We start from the raw sequence: 19592 nt of genomic DNA, 5'->3' as shown, positions 1-19592 counted from the left end.
ATATATATATATATATATATATATATATATATATATATATATATATAATTGGAATTGGAATTGATTTTATTTGTAGGCCGCCCTTTTCCCTGAGGGGACTCAGGGCGGCTCACAGAAACCAGGGAGAGGGGAATACAATACAAATATATATATTTGTATATATATATTAAGGATACTCTTCTTAAGAATTAGCCATTCTTAACAGGTTGTTAACATCCACATCCAATGAAATCGCGCTGTAGTTACTGAATTCATCCTGGAGATGATGCAAACCCGTGACGGAGCGACTGGACCGGCAAGGAGACAGGTGACCCCAGAAGGCGCAGGGAGGGACATGGGCCTCACGGAGATCCACGAGTCTCGCCAATACCTTGCAGAGCTGACGGCCCTGAGAGGCTAGTCGACATGTCCTTAAAATAAGGCCATATTTTTTGGGTGGTCAAAAATATAAGCCCTCCCTCGAAAATAAGACCCCTGGACAACCCCCCCCCTTCGACCAGGAGAGAGCCACTCACTAACCTAGCGGTTTCCTGAAGGCTCCAAGCCGTGGGAGTCCGGGGGGGGGGAGCGAAGGCATTCACATTGCTTGGTGCCTTTGGGATATTGCTAGATTGGTGAGTGGCGCTGTGCCCAGCTGGAGAGGGGGGTTGCTGGGTGGCTTGCTCTCTTGCGAGCAGGCTCCTGAAGAGCCAGGCACAGCCTCAGGGGCGAACGTTTTCCAGTTTGGAAAAAAAACCATATTCTTTGCACACTCAGGCACTGTTTACTTCCTGGTTTCGAAGCTGCTAAGCAGAAATACTTGGGGAGCGATCTTTTTGCTTTGATAAATCCCTTGCCTGCGGATTGAAGAGGCCGAGTCTCACAATTGCATTATTTCTCTCAGGGCAGTGTAATGGATGGAAAAGGGGGTGGGGAGAGTTGTCTGGTGAGAACTTGGGTAGGTAGTGGGTGTCGCGGGGAGGGGAAGAGAGAGAGCCGCTGGCAGGACTCATAGAAGTTCCTCTCTTGCCCCCGCTTGTGCCCCTGGAGAGGCTAAGGTGGGCAGTGTGGGAGGGAGGCTTGGTCTCGCTTCTCCCCAGCTTGAGAACGGGGGGAGGGCTGATCGCTGGTTGCCGGGATGCACTGGCGGGGGCTCAGCCAATCTGGGCAGTACACTGAAGCTGCACGGGGGAAGAGGAGCGTGCTCTGCTGATCCAGATTAAATGGGTTGGTCTGTGGGTTGGTATGGGTAAGGTTTGCATTTAAAGAGATAGGGCAAGATAGCAGATGTGCTGACACGACCCCTCCCCAACACACCTCCCCATCTCCCTTTAGTTCCACGCACAGCTAGGTTTGCTGAGTTACTGCCCTGGATCTCATTCCTGTACAACCCAGCAAGTCTAAAAGCTGCCTATTTTGGGGTAGTTTCATTCCCATGCTTCACAGCCAGCCAGCCAGCCAGTCACCTCTCTGCTTCTCTTTCTCTCTTCCTCTTTAATCCATTTGGGACCACAGTTTTATAAAATGGGAAGCAGGAACCAGTAATTATAATAATGAGACAGAGAGGTTGCAGCACTTGGTTGTGTTTTCCCTCACCTGTTTACCATGAGATTCTCTTTCTGTCCGCTGCCACGCTCCGAGCATAACTTCTTGGGCTTCCAAACTCTGGAGATCGGCTGCCGAGTCTTCCAGCAGCGGTTGCTCTGGGAGTGCGCTGTCCCACCAGCGCAACACAGCCATTCACCCCTGAAACTTTGCCCGGCCCTTCGGAAGCCCGCTTGCAAGAGAGCAGCTGCTCGGCAATTCCAAAACAATAAGCCCCTCCGATAATAAGGCCCAAGCAATATTTTGGGGGTCAAAAGAAAATAAGACTCTGTCTTATTTTCGGGGAAACACGGTGATAATATATAAGGTTAAAAGGACATATACTAAACAAAGCATCAATTGAGGTTATTCATATACAGGATCTGATAATATGCTAAGTGAAGGCTACAAGAGAACAGAGGTATATGGTAGTTGGGCTAAAAAAACATTTGTTAATGCTGTGTTTTTAACTCCCCAAAAGAATGAGCTGCAAACAGAGCTAATCCTTGAAGCAAAATGGGACAACTTGCCACAGCCAAACCACTGCAGCCAACTTGCCATGGCCAACTTGCGACAAGTCAACTTGCCATGGGAAAACTCACCACAGTCAACTCACCATGGGACAATTTAACAATTCAATTTAATTATTTAAAATAAATAAAAATATCTGAATGTTTGTCATTTACATTTCATTCTGTCCCTCCTTTTGCATTTTTTCTTTAATGAATCTATTCCACTAAGTGTAACTCTTGTCCAACAGTGAGTTGTCCCACAGCAAGTTGACATAGATTCTGGGAGTGTAGCCCCCTATAGACATACTATAATTGTGATCTGAGAACCATACATCCCACCCCAACACTGGTAAAAATTTTATCTAAATATATAAGTTATCTGGACTGGTCTTCTTTTTCCTTGGATAAATAGGGATTTAAAGCAAATTATGACAATTTACTATTCAGATTTGATGGAAAATGATTAGATAAAGAGTTTGCCAGTGTTGGATATATGGTTCTCAGATCACAACTACCATACAATAAGTCTATAGTGGGCTATACTCCCACTGCTAAACATTTTATCTAATCATTCAAATTATCTAGACCAGTCTTGTGTGTCCTTGAATAAATAGGGATTAAATGCAGATCATGAGAATTTACCATTCAGATTTGATGGAAGATGACATATCAAAGTACACTAGAATCTGAAAGCATTTATGCTGATTGCTTTTGCATTTCAGTCTGGAAAAATAAATCTTACATACATATATACAATAGCAGAGTTGGAAGGGACCTTGGAGGTCTTCAGGTCCAACCCCATGCCTAAGCAGGAAATCTTATACCGTTTCAGACAAATGGCTATCCAACATCTTCTTAAAGACTTCCAGTGTTGGGGCATTCACAACTTCTGGAGGCAAGCTGTTCCACTGATTTAATGATTCTAACTGTCAGGAAATTTCTCCTCAGTTCTAAGTTGCTTCTCTCCTTGATTAGTTTCCACCCATTGCTTCTTGTTCTACCCTCAAGTGTCTTGGAGAATAGTTTGACTCCCTCTTCTTTGTGGCAACCCGAGATATTGGAACACTGCTATCATGTCTCCCCTAGTCCTTCTTTTCATTAAACTAGACATACCCAGTTCCTGCAACCGTTCTTCATATGTTTTAGTCTCCAGTCCCCTAATCCTCTTTGTTGCTCTTCTCTGCACTCTTTCTAGAGTCTCCACATCTTTTCTACATCATGGCGACCAAAACTGACTGCAGTATTCCAAGTGTGGCCTAACCAAGGCATTATAAAATGGTATTAACTCTAGTACTATTGAGCAAGGTACCACCTATACTGTACCTGTGCATTTCGTTTTTCTTGCCTAAATGTAGAACTTTACTCTTTTTACCATTGAATGTCATTTTATTAGATAGTGCCCAATGTTCAAGTTTGTCAAGATCCTTCTGTATTTTAAGCCTATCTTCTGGAGTGTTGGCTATTCCTGCCAGCTTGGTGTCATCTGCAAATTTGATGAGTTCCCCATTTATTCCCTCATCCAAATCATTGATGATGTTGAAGAGTACTGGGCCTAAAACAGAGCCTTGGGGTACTCCATACACTGCATACTTCCCTCCATGTAGATGCAGTGCCACTGAGGACTACATGTTGAATGCGGTTGGTCAGCCAGTTACGAATCCATCTGGTGTCTAACCAACATTTTTCTACTTTATCTAGTAGTAGGTTATGGTCTACCTTATCAAATGCTTTACTGAAGTCCAAGTAAACTATATCAACGGCATTCCTCTGGTCCAGTAATTTTGTCACTTTGTCAAAGAATGCAATAAGATTAGTCTGGCATGATCTGTTTTGACAAACCCATGTTGACTTTTGGCTATCACTTTGTTTACTTCTAGATGTTCGTTAATTCATTGCTTGATTATCTTTTCCAGAATCTTTCCTGGTATTGAGGTCAGGCTGATAGGTCTGTTGTTTCCTGGATCTATTTTTTTTCCTTTTTTGAAGATGGGAACTACATCAGCTTTTTTCCAGTCCTCTGGTAGTTTACTGGTGCTTCAGTTCCCAAGTGCTCCAGGATCTCTGAAAGATATAGTTCAGTGGTTCTGAGATCTTGTCTGCCAGTTCCTTCAGAACCCTGGGGTGTAATCCATCTGGTCCTGGTGATTTGAACTTGTCTAGGATAGACAGGTGCTCACTTACCATTTTCTTCCCTATTTCAACTTGTGTTCCTAATCTGATTTTTGTGATGCTGTTTTTGATAGGTTGGACTGTTTTATCCATTTGTTTAAAGACAGATGCAAAAAATGAGTTAAATAGTACTGCCTTCTCCTTGTTGCTTGTCACCTTCTTGCCACTTTCTCTCAGCAATGGACCAATTGTTTCCTTAACTTTTTTTCTTGTTTTTAACATGTTGGAAGAAGCTTTTTTTGTTATTTTTTACTTTTGTGGCAAGCCTTTCTTCATTGTGAGCCTTACCTTTCCTCACTTCATCTTTACAGGCTTAGGCTCTTTGCTGATATTCTGCTTGAGTTATGTCCCCCTCTTTCCACTTTTTACACTTATCTTTTTTGTCTTTCAATTTGTCAGAGTTCTTTATGTAGCCATGCTGGTTTCTTTGGGGAGCTGTTATTTTTCTTCTTCATTGGTATAGTACTAGACTGGCCTTTTGTAATGTCATTTTTCAAAATTTCCCAAGCTTCTTAAGTTGTTTTCCCCTTGAGAATTCTTCCTTTGTCTTAATGAAATTCCACTTTTAATTTAAACCATTTCCCCCAAAACAATGCAAACTTTAAAAAAAATCACATTTTAATACAAAGTTGTACATTGTAATATGAACTCATACACTTTGCCACAGTAACATATAACAAAATAAATTGCCTTCTAGCTATAAACAGACCGTCAAAAACAATACTTACTGGTTTTCTTGGCAATCCTCTGGCTCTTCCTCACTTGCTCAATTTTGGTATTTGCTTCTGAAGATGAGCAATGGTATGTGCAAATTCCCAGTTGCAAAGATTCATATTCTTTATCTTTATCATTAAATCTGCCGACAAATAAATGGTTTGAAATTACAAAGCATATTTTGAAAGCACCTCAAAACTTCTCCTTGCAATTAACTAAAACGGGACTTCCTCTAGAAATTATTTAGAATTTACCAAGGTTTAAACATATCTGAATTTTTAACTGGAATTGTACATTTTAAGTACTTTAAACTGGATATATAAAAATAAAATTGCCTTCCCCAAAGTAAAAATACTTAATAATAGACCATTTAAGTATTTAACCAATTATTATACCTGTGCATCTTCTCATGCATTCCTTCTAAAAATGGTTGGCACTCAGAAGTAGCATCTATATTATTTATAGAAACACTCTTTCTTTGGTGGTCTGATTTCTTTAATTCTTTAATGTCTTTTAAATTGGATTTTCCTTTATTAGCTGGTCTGTCAGGACAATCAGTTTTTTGAGGATCTGCATCATCAAAAAACATGTGTTGTTCATAATCAATCTATGAAAAATAAATTGCAAAATGTTTCAAAAGGCATGTTCATAAGAATTTAAACTATTGACAGTTCTAATTATTATTTTTCTATAGCTTTAAAAATAAAGGATTTTTAAAAATAAACCTGGTAAATTGGTAAGGAAAACAACTTTACAAACGCAACTAGTTGAATAGCTAACATTTTTGCAGTTATTAACAAGATTCTCAGTCTTAGGGACATAGATTATGATATGGCATTATAGCCGATTCTAAATGTTTACAAAATGTTTTTTTTTCTAGAAATCCATCCATGCATTTAAATTCATTTAACTATAGTTTGCAAAAATGGATCCAAGCAACTTTGTTATCTAAGTGCTGTTTGTGAAATGTCTTAATGTTCCTTCATTCTGACTATATTATTAATAGGAAAATGTAGCTATTTGGACTCACAAATGAAAAGAAAGTAGACACATTCACTGTTCTTGTCAGTGCCATTCTAAAGAAGCTGCACATCCCAGATCAGATTTCAATAACTACATATACCTAGTTGCCAAAAATGTATTCCAGCAAAATGACATGTCAATTTGCTTGACCTATTTAAGGAAAGTAACATAATCAACCGGTTTGTCCAGTTTTTAAAATAATTCAACTGACTATAACTTTGGCTGGAAACCTGTACAAAACTAGTTATTAACTTTACATTTGTAAGTTATGTCAATAACATAATTTAGGGCAGTGTTTTTCAATCTTTTTTGTGCAAAGGCATACTTTTTTCATGAAAAAAATCACGAGGCACACCACCATTAGAAAATGTTAAAAAATTTTAACTCTGTGCCTATATTGACTATATATAAAGTGTTTTTCCCACGGCACACCTTACACTATGTCACGGCACACTAGTGTGCCACGGCACAGTGGTTGAAAAACACTGATTTAGGGGACCCTTTACTGTTACCATTCTTCCTCATTCTCTAGACAAAAACCAAGCTGGAGGAAATCTCCATAATATTATGTTGCAAGTAGTAGTTCAGCAAAGTAATTCTTAAACTTTTATGCCGTAAGCCTCACCATTACTCAATTGAAGAACCTGGGCCCCAGCCATTATAGAGTACGATTTTTTGTAAGACATACAATACTGCTATTATATTAATCATTCACACTAGAGTTTAAAGATTTAAAATTTCTACAATCACCTCAACTGCATCTGAGTCTGAGTAGCTATGGTACATATTGAAAACTAATGTTTCAGCAGATGGTTAAACAGGATATTTTTCTTTATTGGAAGCAAAAACATAAGGTAGAAAAAAGGAGAGCAAAGCTTTTAGAATTCTTTCTAACCCTTTTACCAACAGCATTCATAAGAAATATCCAAGGGTGGGCTGCTAGGGATTCACACGGGTTTGTGCGATCCTCTACCTAGGATTCTGCCCAGTTCATCAAACCTCCAAATGCCACCCATGGCTGGCCATGCCCTTCCCACCCCACCCCTCCCAGGACTCTCCACATAGCTCATTCATCATGTCAGGTAAATGCAGGGCCTGCACGGAGGCTCAGGGAGGGGAGAAAACAGGCTTACTGGAAGTTCTGGATATGGGCCTGTTTCCGGTCTCCGGAGGGCCAGAAGCAGTTTTTGCCCTCCTGAAGGCTTGGGGAAAGCCTTTAGAGCCCAAGGAGGGCAAAAAGCCCCCCCCCCATGGTGCAGGCTGACTAGGCCACGCCCACCATGGCCACGCCCATGCAGCAACGGGGCAGCAAACCTCATTTGCACCTTTTTGTGTTTGTGCTTATGTATCCTGAGCAGCATTGGGTAGGCTACATAATCTTTGCTCTGGATCACATCTCCAAGATGGAGCAAGCCCTAGAAGGCAATATTCAATAACATTCTGAAACACTGATAAATTGTCTCTCCCTTAGGGAAGAACTGGGGATTTATTTTTCTGAAATTTCTCCCATAGTAATCAGCCTGACCAGGGCCATTTTCAAAATCCTTTTTTTAATAGCTTCTCCCCAGACAGAAAATTTGTTCCCATCATGTTGAGTTTTCAGAGTGTTATCCTGGTAACAGACAGGTAAAGGCGCAGGGACCTTTGCATAATTTATTTTCAAAATTCAATTTGATTGGAAAAATAAAAACAAAAGTTCAAAATATGTCAGTGATTAAAGAGCAACTTTAATATATGTAATTCTGATCCACCTTGCATACTTCGTTGAGGTTTCCTTAAATTAGAAAGAGGCTTGGGTAATTTATATAATAGGTTTATAAAATATAATCTCCAAGAATAAAGGAAGTACCATTTTCCCAGTTTATGTTCACATTTTCAGGATTTTGTTTTTAACTAATATAAACTCTCTTACGAAGGAGCTAAGTTAACCTATACTGAATAGCTTAATATAGTATATCTCCTCTATTATGTATCTAAATCCATACAAAAAACAAATTAAGAGGCTTGAATATTTCTTGTAACGTAACAAGAGATTCCTAGGGGGTGGTAAATCCAAACAAAGATGAATGAAGACTGGATGCCCAAATGCTGAATATCTATTGTCAGAGGGTATAAAAAATTTAATACATATGGGGAATGAAATTGAGTTATTGTAAAAATATCCTGTTATTTTTATTGATATTCATTGAAATATTCAGTCTTATCGTATGAGGCCTACTCAAATAATTTCATACCCTGAAAATCAGATCTGGCCATGTAAATTCTTTTCATAAATACTGAACACATACATGCATTAAGAGTATTTTACTTCAATTTATTTATTTAAGAGTTAAAATTGCCTGCTATTAAAACTGTACATGTTCTGAATGCTTCAGCAACTGGGAGCACTCAACAAATCCTGTTTGGCATAAGAGCTATATTAGATAATAAATAATAATTTTACTGCATTAGACAGGTGTCTACCAGAGAATATTTGGACCAGGTATCGAATTGGAGAGACACAATTTATATCTGAAGAAAGCCAGTAATTATTTTTGTACTGTTCTTAATGCAGAGATTTGTTCATTGTCACAAGAAGTTGAGCTTAACTCAAAGAGCCTGCATCTTTACATATTTTCAAGGACAGTCTTCCTTTAAATTATATTCTTTACCCAGAGATGTCAGGAATTGAATCTGTGGAATTATGCAAAACAAGTTTGCAATTACTAGATTTGGCCATTTTTTTGCATTTTCTATACTATTTTTCAAATATTTTTTAAAACGATAGCTTAGCTATGACATTATACTGTACATAATAGCAATGAGGGTTTCCTCTTCTCCATTAAATTTCCTGCTGACAGATGAAGGAAAAAGTTGTTAAACCAGATCTGCCCCTATGTTCCTGTTATAAACATAAATTTGGGACTTGCTTTGTTTTGTTTTAAGAATATATAACTAATGATCAGCTTCTCAACATGGAACAATGTTAAACTTATAAAGAAAGCCTCTTCAATTCCAACTATATTCTAGCTTTGGAAAACAAAGGGATATATAGTAATAATTCACTATACAGGTAATCCTTGACTTACAACAGTTCATTTAGTGATCGTTCAAAGTTACAACAGCACTGAAAAAAGTGATTTAACATCGTTTTTCACACTTAACCACCACTGCAGCATCCCTTGGACACATGTTAAAAATTCCAATGGTTGGCAACTGGTTCATATTTATGGCTGTCACTGTGTCCTGAGGTCATGTGATCAGCTTTTGCGATGTTCTGACAAGCAAAGTCAATGGAAAATTCAGATTCACTTAACAACCATGTTACTAACTTAACAAATGCAATGATTCACTTAACAATTGTGGCAAGAAAATTCATAAAATGGTACAAATATTTTACTTAGAAATATAATTTCTGGTCTGAATTGTGGTCATAACTCGAGGACTACCTGTATCATTATGCTACTTTAGAAATCTATTCACAAGACTTTAGATCAAAACATTTGGGAAAATATAATGATACAATACATCAATTAATACAATGGAAAAGTCTTTAAAACATTTTTATTTCAAACTTAATTTGTGTATGCATAAGCAGATTACCAAATTTTAAATATGTGGTCCTCAGGTTATTATGGCATTTGTGTTTGGGATTGCCATTGCTAAGTAATGCATTTCTAAATGGTGGCATCATGTGAATGCATTCCTCAGTGACTGCAATCTTGGCAGGTGTTATATGAATGAATGAATACATTCCTCAGTGACTGCAATCCTGGCAGGTGTTGTATGAACGAATGAACACATTCCTCAGTGACTGCAATCCTGGCAGGCATTGTAATCTCAGAATGGGCGTTGGTTCCTACCTGATACGCCCTTTCTCAGGACAGTGGAGACATCATCCAGGCATGACTCCGTCAGTATCCAATACGACTGGGTCTACACGTATTAAAGCCACGCCCACGAAGATCCTCCCCAGAAATAGATGAAGAAGTGACTTGTAGACTGCTGTGTAAGCAATATGAAATGATAGATATTATCTCTCCCCAAGGAATATAGTAGAAAGGAAAGGCAGTAAGTCAAAGGAACAGAGTGGGGCTGGATGATGTCTCCACTGTCCTGAGAAAGAGAGTATCAGGTAGGAACAAATGCCCATTCTTCAAGTAGGTGGAGACATCATCCAGGCATGGGACATACCAAAGTCCACAGTCCCATTGGGAGGGAAAGGAATAAGAAACTTAAGTGGCCACAACACGCTGCAGCACACACTGTCCGAATGAAGCATCAGTTGAGGTCTGTCAAGCTTGTAGTGTTGGATGAATGGAGAGATTGAGGTCCATGTAGCTACTCGGCAAATCTCCTCTAACAAAGCTTGAGATGACCAGGCCGCAGAGGTGGCCGCGGTGCGTGTAGAGTGAGCCGTGATATGAGGTGGAACAGGCAGAGAGAGTGCAAAATACGCCCTAGAAATAGCTGTCCGTACCCAACGACCAATGTCCAAAGAAGAGGCCTTGGAACCTCTCTTACCTCCAGGTTGACGAAAAGAGCCTCAGATTGCTTGCAAGTAGCAGTTCGTTTAATATAAATGCGTAAAGCATGACATACATTGAGGTAATGCCACTTATGTTCCAGCCTGTGTGATGGCCAGGACAGAGGTCAGGAAGCACCAATTCCTGGGTTCTATGGAAAACAGAATTTACCTTAAGTACAAAGGCTGGGTCAAGCCGAAGGACTACCTTATCTGGATGAAAGATGCATAAATCTTGTCTGATGGACAAGGCTGCCAACTCAGAAACTCGCCTCGCCGAGGTAATCGCTACAAGAAAAACCACTTTTAATGTTAAAACATGCAGGACACAGAATGCAAAGGCTCAAATGGAGACTGAGTTAAGATAAGGATGTTTTTGGTGACATCCCAGGTAGGGAATCTGTGTATTGTCGGTGGCTTGATGTTTGTGGCATCTCTCAAGAAACAACGGACCAGAGGTTCATGAGAGAGACTGAGCAGAAGTAAGAGAGAGGTCTGAGGACAGGGCCGCAACCTGGTGTTTGGCAAAATCCCTAGGTCCAGTCCCCGCTGCAGAAATTGGAGAATATGAGGAACAGAAGCCTCAAGGGAAACAATGCCTTTGAGTGACACCAGACGGAGAATTGAGTCCAGGTGGCATCGTAAATGCGGTTAGTCGAAGGCCATCTGGAGGCTTGAATTGTTCGAATGACCTCCGCAGACAGGTTCGCAGTCCTTAGAGTTTCCCGCTCAACCTCCAAGTGGTGAGACGCGACCACGGAAGGTCTGGATGTTGGAACGCCCCTTGGAGGAGTAGCGGGGGGAACTGGGGCAGTTGCCACGGAGCCACGGAGAGGCTCATGAGGTCGGTAAACCAGGGTCGGCGGGGCCACCAAGGAGCAATCAAGATTAGTTCTTCTCTTTCCACCAGTAGTTTTCGCACCACGCTTTGAATGAGTGGAGTAGGTGGAAAGGCATACCGAAGGCCCGGAGGCCACTCGCTCCTCAGAAAGCGGACACCATCTTGCCCAGGAATTGAGACAGTTGGATGAACGGAACCGCCTCTTGGTCACAGATGGATGAGACCATGTCATGAATGCTCACCTGCCTTTCTGGAGATAAGAATACCTGTTCCAGAGAAGTGTCTATCACTGCCCCCAGATGCGTGAGACGAGTCGTGGGCTGCAGATGACTCTTCTTTAAGTTGATCAGAAAGCCGTGGTCCTCTAGGGTCTGAAGGGTGAGCTGGATGTCCCGGAGGGCCTGATGCAATGACCTGGATAGTAACAAAATATCATCAAGATAACAGAGAATTCTAACCAGCATAGATCTGAGATGAGCCACCAGAGCAGCAAGAATCTTAGTAAAAACCCTCGGGGCCGATGATAAGCCAAATGGAAGTGCATGGTATTGGAAGTGATTCCCATTGTAAGAAAAATGGAAAAATTTCCTGTGATCTGGAAGAATGGGGATATGGAGGTATGCCTCTGTGAGATGAATGGAGGAAAGAAGGTCATTGGACTGAATGCTCTCCAGAATGGACAACAGAGAATGCATTTTAAACCTCCTGTAGACTATAAATTTGTTTAGAAATTTGAGGTTGAGAATTGCTCTCCAACCCCCCCGAAGACTGCACTATAAAGAGACGGGAATAAAACCCCACCCTTGTTGCTCAGGGGGCACCTCCTCAATGGCTTGAATCTGGAGGAGATGTCCGATAGCTAGTTCAACCAGAAGTCTTTTGGAAATGTCCCTGGAGATGGGACAAGGTACCAAAGTCGGCTAGAAAGAAATTCCAGGGCCTGGCCAAAACGGACGGTATGCCTGTCCCAGGAATCACTGGTGATGTCATCCCAGCGATCAGCGAAGGCAGACAATAGGGAGGTCGCCAGAAATTTCATTTCTGCTTTCAAAAGGTATGCTTTGAACAGCCCTTGAAGGGCTTCCAATAGGAGAACCGCTGAGAGTTCCGGTTGGACCTGTCCTAGAACTGATGGCTTTGTCTCGGGGGAGCCTGATGCTGAGGACGGGGGTAGGCAAATCCCCCGTCCATCCCTCGAAAGGACGACCTGCGGAAGAAAGAAGGTTTAGGGTCAGACTTGCAGTTTGCAGAAGGAAGCACCTTGTGCTTGTCCTTGGATTCAGGCTCCAGAGGGGGACCAAAGAGCAGACCGGGTGAGAAAGGAGCGGATGCCAATCGCCACTTTTCTCTGGCTTCCACCTGCCACTGCTTCAGTCAAAGAAGATGCCTCGTACTGATGTTAAAAGCCATGGTCCTGGAAGAGAAACGTGCCGCATCCAGGGAGGCATCTGCCACGTACTCCATTGCCGCCTTGAGCTTGCTGATATCTTGGTGAGCGTGAGAATCTCCAGGAGAGATCCTGTCCTGCATTTGCTTTAGCCACCGAAGAGCAGTCCTGTTGAAAAATGAAGAAGAGGGGCCTTGACCGCCCATGCGGCGGACTGATGGCCCTTTACCAGTGACTGCTCAAAGCGTTTGTCCTCAGGGTGGAGAGCGTTCTCTGGAGCAGTAGTGGCCGCGTTAGGTGATGACAAAGACATCACAGGGAGATCAATGGAAGGAACCTCCAAAAGTTTAGAGAGCTCTGGGCTGGCATTATACAACTGTTTGTCCAGACTAAAAAAAAGAGGCCCTGACTCTGGAGAAGCCCACTGATTTTGAATCACCTCCAGAAAGAGTTTTTGGGAAGGAACTATGTCCTTTTCGACAGGAGAACATGAAAAGAGGGGTATCTGTGGTATCTGACTTGTCGGCCTCCGTGGAGGATGGTTTTGAAGCCGAAATATCAGAAACCTTCTTGGCTTTAAACAAGAGGGAACGAAACAAGGCAGGCTTGAACAGGCCCAATAAGGTAGAAGGAGCAGATCAGAATCACGAGTGACCTGCTCCTCAGTGTCCACAGCAGGAGGCTGAGAAACGCTTGCAGAAGTTGCCCCTTGGGCATGGTTAGAACGCCCCTTCTTAGATTTGTTGGAAGTGGAACAATGAGGTGTGGTGGCACCAGGAGGCCGATGCTGAAGGCCTGCAGCAATGCCCCACTCAATGGCGGCAGCTATGATGTCAGCCATATCATCAGGAGTGATGGTGACAGCCCTGGGGGCAGGGGAACCCACATCTATGTCCGGGGTGATGCTGCCATCCCCTTCAGAATCAGGATCCCCTTGAAATCCAATCCCATCCTGTGGATTTAATGGAGAAGCTGGGGGAGAGATATCCCCATCGGTATCAGTGGAGAGGTCCTCCATGGGGTTGAAATTAGATGGAGGAGAAACCCTAGGAGCGGGGACAGGAGTAGAGCAATGATTGGTTTTGGAAGTGGCCTTTCGTGGAGCAGGATCAGAGGCCTTGTCAGTAGTTGCACTAGGAGTAGTAGTTTCCTGGGCCTCCTGAGGAGGAGCAGGCCTAGGGGCCTTAGCAGGCTTGGTAGCAGAAGGCTTGAAATAGCCTCTCTTTTTGCTCCAGGGCTCAGAGGGGACTGGAGCAGAAGGGGCAACTGGATTGGGTGAATCCCCCCTTGGAAATGGTCCCGTTGGTAGCCATTACTCACGATTACTCCGAAGCATCGAAGAAGGCTTCCTGCCCAACCAAAATGGCCGCCACTGTTTTCGCACCTAAATTAACTGCCTTCTGAGTAGACAGGGCCCTGAGGAAGGGCTGAGGTGGCGAGCCGACAAGGCAGCTTATTGCCCGGCAGTTTGCTGCCCGCCAAGCACTCCGGCGCAGGAGAGGAATTGTTGGCAGCAAGAAGAAGAGGCAGCTTGGAAAATGATCCCTGTAGCCGCCGCGATGAAAGGAGGCTTTTCCGGTGTGCGCAACAGCAGCAATCGTCCCTCTGGCGCTCGGCTGCAGTAAAACGTCAAAGGCTGGTACTCTTCGGGCAGCGCGTCAGCAGCGAATGGCAATAAGGGAGCCTGAGGGCGAACCTTGTAGGCTGGCCGCAAAGGATCTTAGCTGCTGAGGCAGCGAAGCCAAAGAGTGGAAGAAAAGCTTTGTAAAGGCTGTAACGGTCTGAAAGAGTGGAGAAAAGGCCTGAATAATAGTAATTTGAGGAGGAAGCCAATTGAGAAGGTTTGAAAATTTAATTTAATTAACCACATTTATATGCCGCCCAATCCCGAAGGACTCCGGGCGGCTTACAAAAAAAAAGAAAAAAAAAAAGAAAAAAGACACATAACGAACACATAACAAAAGAAAATGGTTTAAAATAGCAACACCTCATACATTCATTCTAATCGGGGCTGGACCTCAACAGTGAGGTCTACAGCCCCAGGCCTGCCAGAACAGCCAAGTTTTTACAGCTTTCCTGAAGGCCATGAGAGTGGGTATGGTCCGGATCTCTGGGGGTAGCTGATTCCAAAGAGTCGGAGCAGCCACAGAGAAGGGTCTCCTCTGGGGGCCCACCAGCCGACACTGTCTGGCTGACGGCATCTGAAGGAGGCCCAATCTGTGGGATCTTACTGGCCGCTGGGAGATATGTGGCAGTAGGGGGTCTCGAAGGTACTCTGGCCCTAAGTCATGTAGGGCTTTAAAGGTGATAACCAACACCTTGAATTGCGTTCGGAGACCAATTGGTAGCCAGTGCACCTCACGGAGGACAGGTGTAACGTGGGTGTACCTCGGTGCACCCAATATCGCTCGCGTGGCCGCATTCTGGACTAACTGAAGTCTCCGAACGCTTTTCAAAGGAAAAGATTTTAAAGGATTTTTAGCAAAAGGTAAAGGAAATTAGCAAGAATAGGGAGACACAGCTAATCGAAGGATCGACTGAGTCTATTTCTGGGGAGGAGCTTCGTGGGCGTGGCTTTAATACTTGTAAACCCAGTCGTATTGGATACTGACAGAGTCATACCCATGCCTGGATGATGTCTCCACCTACTTGGAGAATGGTGCAAGTCATAAAATGGGAAGAGACAAAACTTGCAGGTAAGGAGGAGGATATGTGTATGTCTAGGTGTTGTGGGGGAAGCTGCAGCCAGGTATTATAGAGCAAAGACAGATAGGGAGGTATGGGTGGACACACGGAATGGAGTGTGGACAGACAGGTGATACAGCATAAGATCCCTGGGATTTCATACTGTATAGTATGAAATCTTCAGGCGAAAAAGAAGCAGGAGCGACTTACAGGGATAACTTGCAATTTTTTGAAGTACGTGGCCAGATTAATAAAAAGGAACCATGGCACAGAAAATAACTTTAGCACATTTAATTTAAACGAATGACTCTGACAGATCAGTTTTCAAATATTGCTTATGCATTTCTCTTCTCTGTCCCTTCTCAACCCTTCAGTTTATGAGAGAAGATGCAGACTAATTTCCCAACCCACAAGAAACATTTGGTACAGCCCAAGGAGGGGTCTGGGAAAAAAAAACAGATTTAGCCAGTAACTCTGAGATAACAAGATTTTTTTTTAAAAAGCTGGACATCAATTAAAACATACATTACTGATCTAAGAATATAAACTTGTGAACATAGCTGATTTTTTTTTCTATTAACACACTCACTCACTCTCTGTATATATGTATTTACATACGTGTTTGCCTGAAGTGCATGACATCTTGGCTATCATTAAAGCTTTTGGTTTTTCATGGCATTGCAAATGACACTGAGATTTCAAATCTGTTTCTATTATTTCTGTGGCATCATCATCTGCCTGTTCGGGTGTTAGCTGCTTCTCTGTTGTGCTTGATCCAATTCTATCTTCTACTGCTATTACAGATTCTGTCAGGGTGTTTAGAGCTGTGAGAAGCTCTTCTGGAAAAGTATTACTCTCCTCATTTACAGATGTATCTATGGAAAAATTATCATTCTGATATTCTAACATGTCAGACATTTGGTTGGTTTCAAATTCATCAAGTGGTTTTATTAATTGTTTCACGTCAAACATTTTAGTTGCCATACTATTTATTGTCTCATTAGTTGCTATTGCTTCATGAAACGGGTCATTATCTGCGACATCACTCTTGCCACCGATGATTCCAGTACTTTGGAAAGCCATTGATGTTTCTGGGTATTTTGGCACATCATTTGAGAATGACTTTACTGCATTCATATTTGAGGGAAGACTTTCTTCTAGAGAATCATCCTAAAAATAAAAATAAAATGCCATGGTTACAATAAAAAAGAACTCACATTATTTCTATAAAGATATTATTTAATATAAATTTAATTATACTTTTTGGTATTTTATAATTTTTATTACTATTTTGAACATATTCAATACAAATTAATGTAATGGTAATTAAGGATGTTTTTTTACAAAACATTTTATGCTGCCACAACACAATGATCTACAATTTTTAGTAGTTTCTATTTATGATCTTTAATTGACTTCTCTGAGAAATTATGGAAGATTATCTACAAAAATAATCATTTCATTCTTAACATAATTTTTCTAAAGAGAGTGATTCCCATAAGGCAGCTTGATAAGTGCATCTACGTCTTTAATATCAATATCTTAATTAATTTAAATATATAATTCCAAACAGGGCAAAGTATCTAATGCTCCTTTATTATATTGGACAATGCCAAAGTTCGAGGGAGAGAATAGGAAACATATACTATAAATTAGGAATAAAAATCTGGGTACTCGTTAAATAGCTATATGAAACCTTGAAAATCCCGTTTGTTTTACTGCCCATTTAACAGAACAATTTTTGAGTCTAGCACTTTTTTGATGGATATTTTGATTGAAATATAAGATCAACATACCAAAAGTGTAGAAGAAGCTACATGAAGTATAATTGAGATATCATTGGCAGCTTCTTTTGATTTTTAATAAGCCTGATATGTGACAGCAGTTGTGAATATTTGCAAAGAGCCTTACTCCTTTTTCTTCAATGCCTTCTAGCATAACTATATGACACATAAAATTGCTGCCTTATAAATCAAAAAATACTTTTATCTTTGGAATTTAAGGGAAGGGGGGATGAATGTTGTTGTGCAATGTATCGTATTTCTTTGACGAAAAACCTCAAATTTGCTAAGTATGAATTAGTTGAGTAAGTAACCTCAAATACTTTGTATTTGAAATTTTGCTTCACTAGAACTTCTTTCTTCTTTTTTCACAATTTTTACCTTGTGAAACCAGGGTATTAATTTGTAGATCGCCCTAAATAGTTGTTTGGCAATAGTGCCTAGATTTTAAAAAGTTGTAGCAACACGCATAATTTACATTGTAACTCTATTAATTGGAGTATTTCTAATTAATACTTCCAAAATTCTTTGTGCTGAAATCATATACTATCTGGGTTATTCATTTACAAAGCTATGTAAATATTTCATATGATATCCATAAGTAGGGCATATTTATTATTTTCTGTCACAGGACAAACTTTGGATAATTACGTCAGTTGTAGGTTTTTATGCTAATCCAGTATAAGAGCAATGGAAGGGTTGTAGAAAATTACATGAGTTTATTTTAATGGCCGCATGGATTACCTGATGATTTCAATGTGTTACAATTTGTAGCAGTATATAAAACTTTTCAAAGCATTGAAAAGCATTCAAAGCATTTTACTACGCACTATGTTGTTATGTGACTTATAGGATACCTCTGGTCTGTGTAAAAATATTGTTATTCAACTAAAGATTTGTACTAATTTATAAATGTTTAGTTGAATAATGCAAAAGTAATTACTTATTTACAAGCAGAAAACCATTAACAGACTTACATTTTGGTGTGACATCTCAAGAAATCCAGGCATTTTAGATTCTAAACCTAGAAAAATAACAAATACTTTAAACTTCTCGGAGTAAGACTGCTTTAGATTTTATCATTATATTTATTTTTAAAAACATTTTTAAAATCTAAGATTTCATTTGCTTTTTGCATTATTTCAAATCCAGGGTGAAGATGGATTTTTATTAACCACCACGTTTTTTTAAACTCAGGAAGTCCAAGTCTAAATGTAATATTAAAGATCTTTATGCAAAATGCATAGTTGAATTCAATATATAATACAACTTTTTATTTTTCTGAAAGTAGACAAAACACCATCTATAACACAATTTTTAAAATTTCAACTGCCAAAACAACAGAGGGGGGCATATTGCAGATCCTGTCAGCCAAGGAATTTCAGCTGGCAGAATCCTGAAGAATAACCTTTTCTGCCATGGCTCTTGCCCTCTGAAACATCCCCGAGGTGAGACTGACTCCCATCCTTCTGAGGTTTTGAAAGCGGCTATTGCTCTGCCAGATGGCTTGGGGATCCAGTGGGGGATCTTCATACTGGAGGTGGTTGACTAGATAAAATTCAATTGCTATCTCCCTCCTGCACTCCCCCCAACCCCGGTGACTAGCTTCCATCTTTGCAATCTTGTTTCCTTGATTTTTATCTGTTAATGTTTTTATTTGCTGTGTTTTCATAATGGATTTTAATGTTTTAAGCCACCCAGAGCCATTAGATACAAGATGGGTGGCAAATAAATTGTATAAGTAAATAAAACATAGTTCCATATTATTATATTGTGCTCCAAAACAAATCCCGCTTTTATATAATTTCTGTATATACATAATACCTAATCTTGTTAAACTTATTGTAAAAGCATACCAATGCATTTATATTCTCCATGAACAGTTGCTGCTGATATACAATCAAGTTGACCAATATTTGTGGCATTGACAGCATTGTTTAATTCAATCCTAGATGAAAAAAATTCTGATTAAACTAAATTTTGCAATGATTTTATGTCTTACAACTCAAGACTTTATATATAATTATATGCAGAGTGGAGATAATTATGCAACTATCTATAGGAATTATTACATTTATTTTCTTACTTAAGGTCAACACATTTTCTCCATTATCAAATTAAACAATGTCTACTCATTAAAATTCCATGATCAAGGCAGAGGTCCAGTTTAGGCGAATAAGTAGTAACTGCAGCAAACACATGACAGTACCATTTCCATCCTCTGCAGTGCCATTTTGGTTTTCTGTTCTGCACATGCGCAGAACAATCTTCATTGAAAAAATGTAATTTTTCCCTTTTTAATGTTGTACGCATGAGCAGACTATTTTAAGTGCAAATGTCCCGCTCACCTGCCCCACCCAGTCACTCATTTCCTGGGTGGCTTCCCTGCTTAAGGTGCCATGTGGTGCCTGCC

The 19592-nt window shown here is 40.7% G+C and overlaps 1 protein-coding gene across 1 annotated transcript in view; it reads right to left on the bottom strand.

The window, feature by feature from the left end:
- The window catches only part of ANKRD31 (ankyrin repeat domain 31), a 71377-nt gene that overhangs the window by 41679 nt on the left and 10106 nt on the right, over positions 1-19592 (bottom strand). Inside the window, exons 5-9 of the mRNA XM_087715798.1 lie at positions 19036-19127; positions 18157-18203; positions 16017-16568; positions 5354-5565; positions 4973-5100 (exon numbers count right to left, since the gene is read on the bottom strand). Coding sequence (XP_087571924.1) covers positions 4973-5100; positions 5354-5565; positions 16017-16568; positions 18157-18203; positions 19036-19127 — 1031 coding nt within the window. The remainder of the gene's footprint in view (positions 1-4972; positions 5101-5353; positions 5566-16016; positions 16569-18156; positions 18204-19035; positions 19128-19592) is intronic.

The sequence above is a fragment of the Thamnophis sirtalis genome, unplaced genomic scaffold (genome assembly GCF_051295495.1).
Source record: "Thamnophis sirtalis isolate CommonGarterSnake01/CBP01778 unplaced genomic scaffold, rThaSir2_p1.2 scaffold_5, whole genome shotgun sequence".
In the NCBI taxonomy this organism is placed as follows: domain Eukaryota; kingdom Metazoa; phylum Chordata; class Lepidosauria; order Squamata; family Natricidae; genus Thamnophis; species Thamnophis sirtalis.
This window is presented reverse-complemented; position numbering and strand designations above follow the sequence as displayed.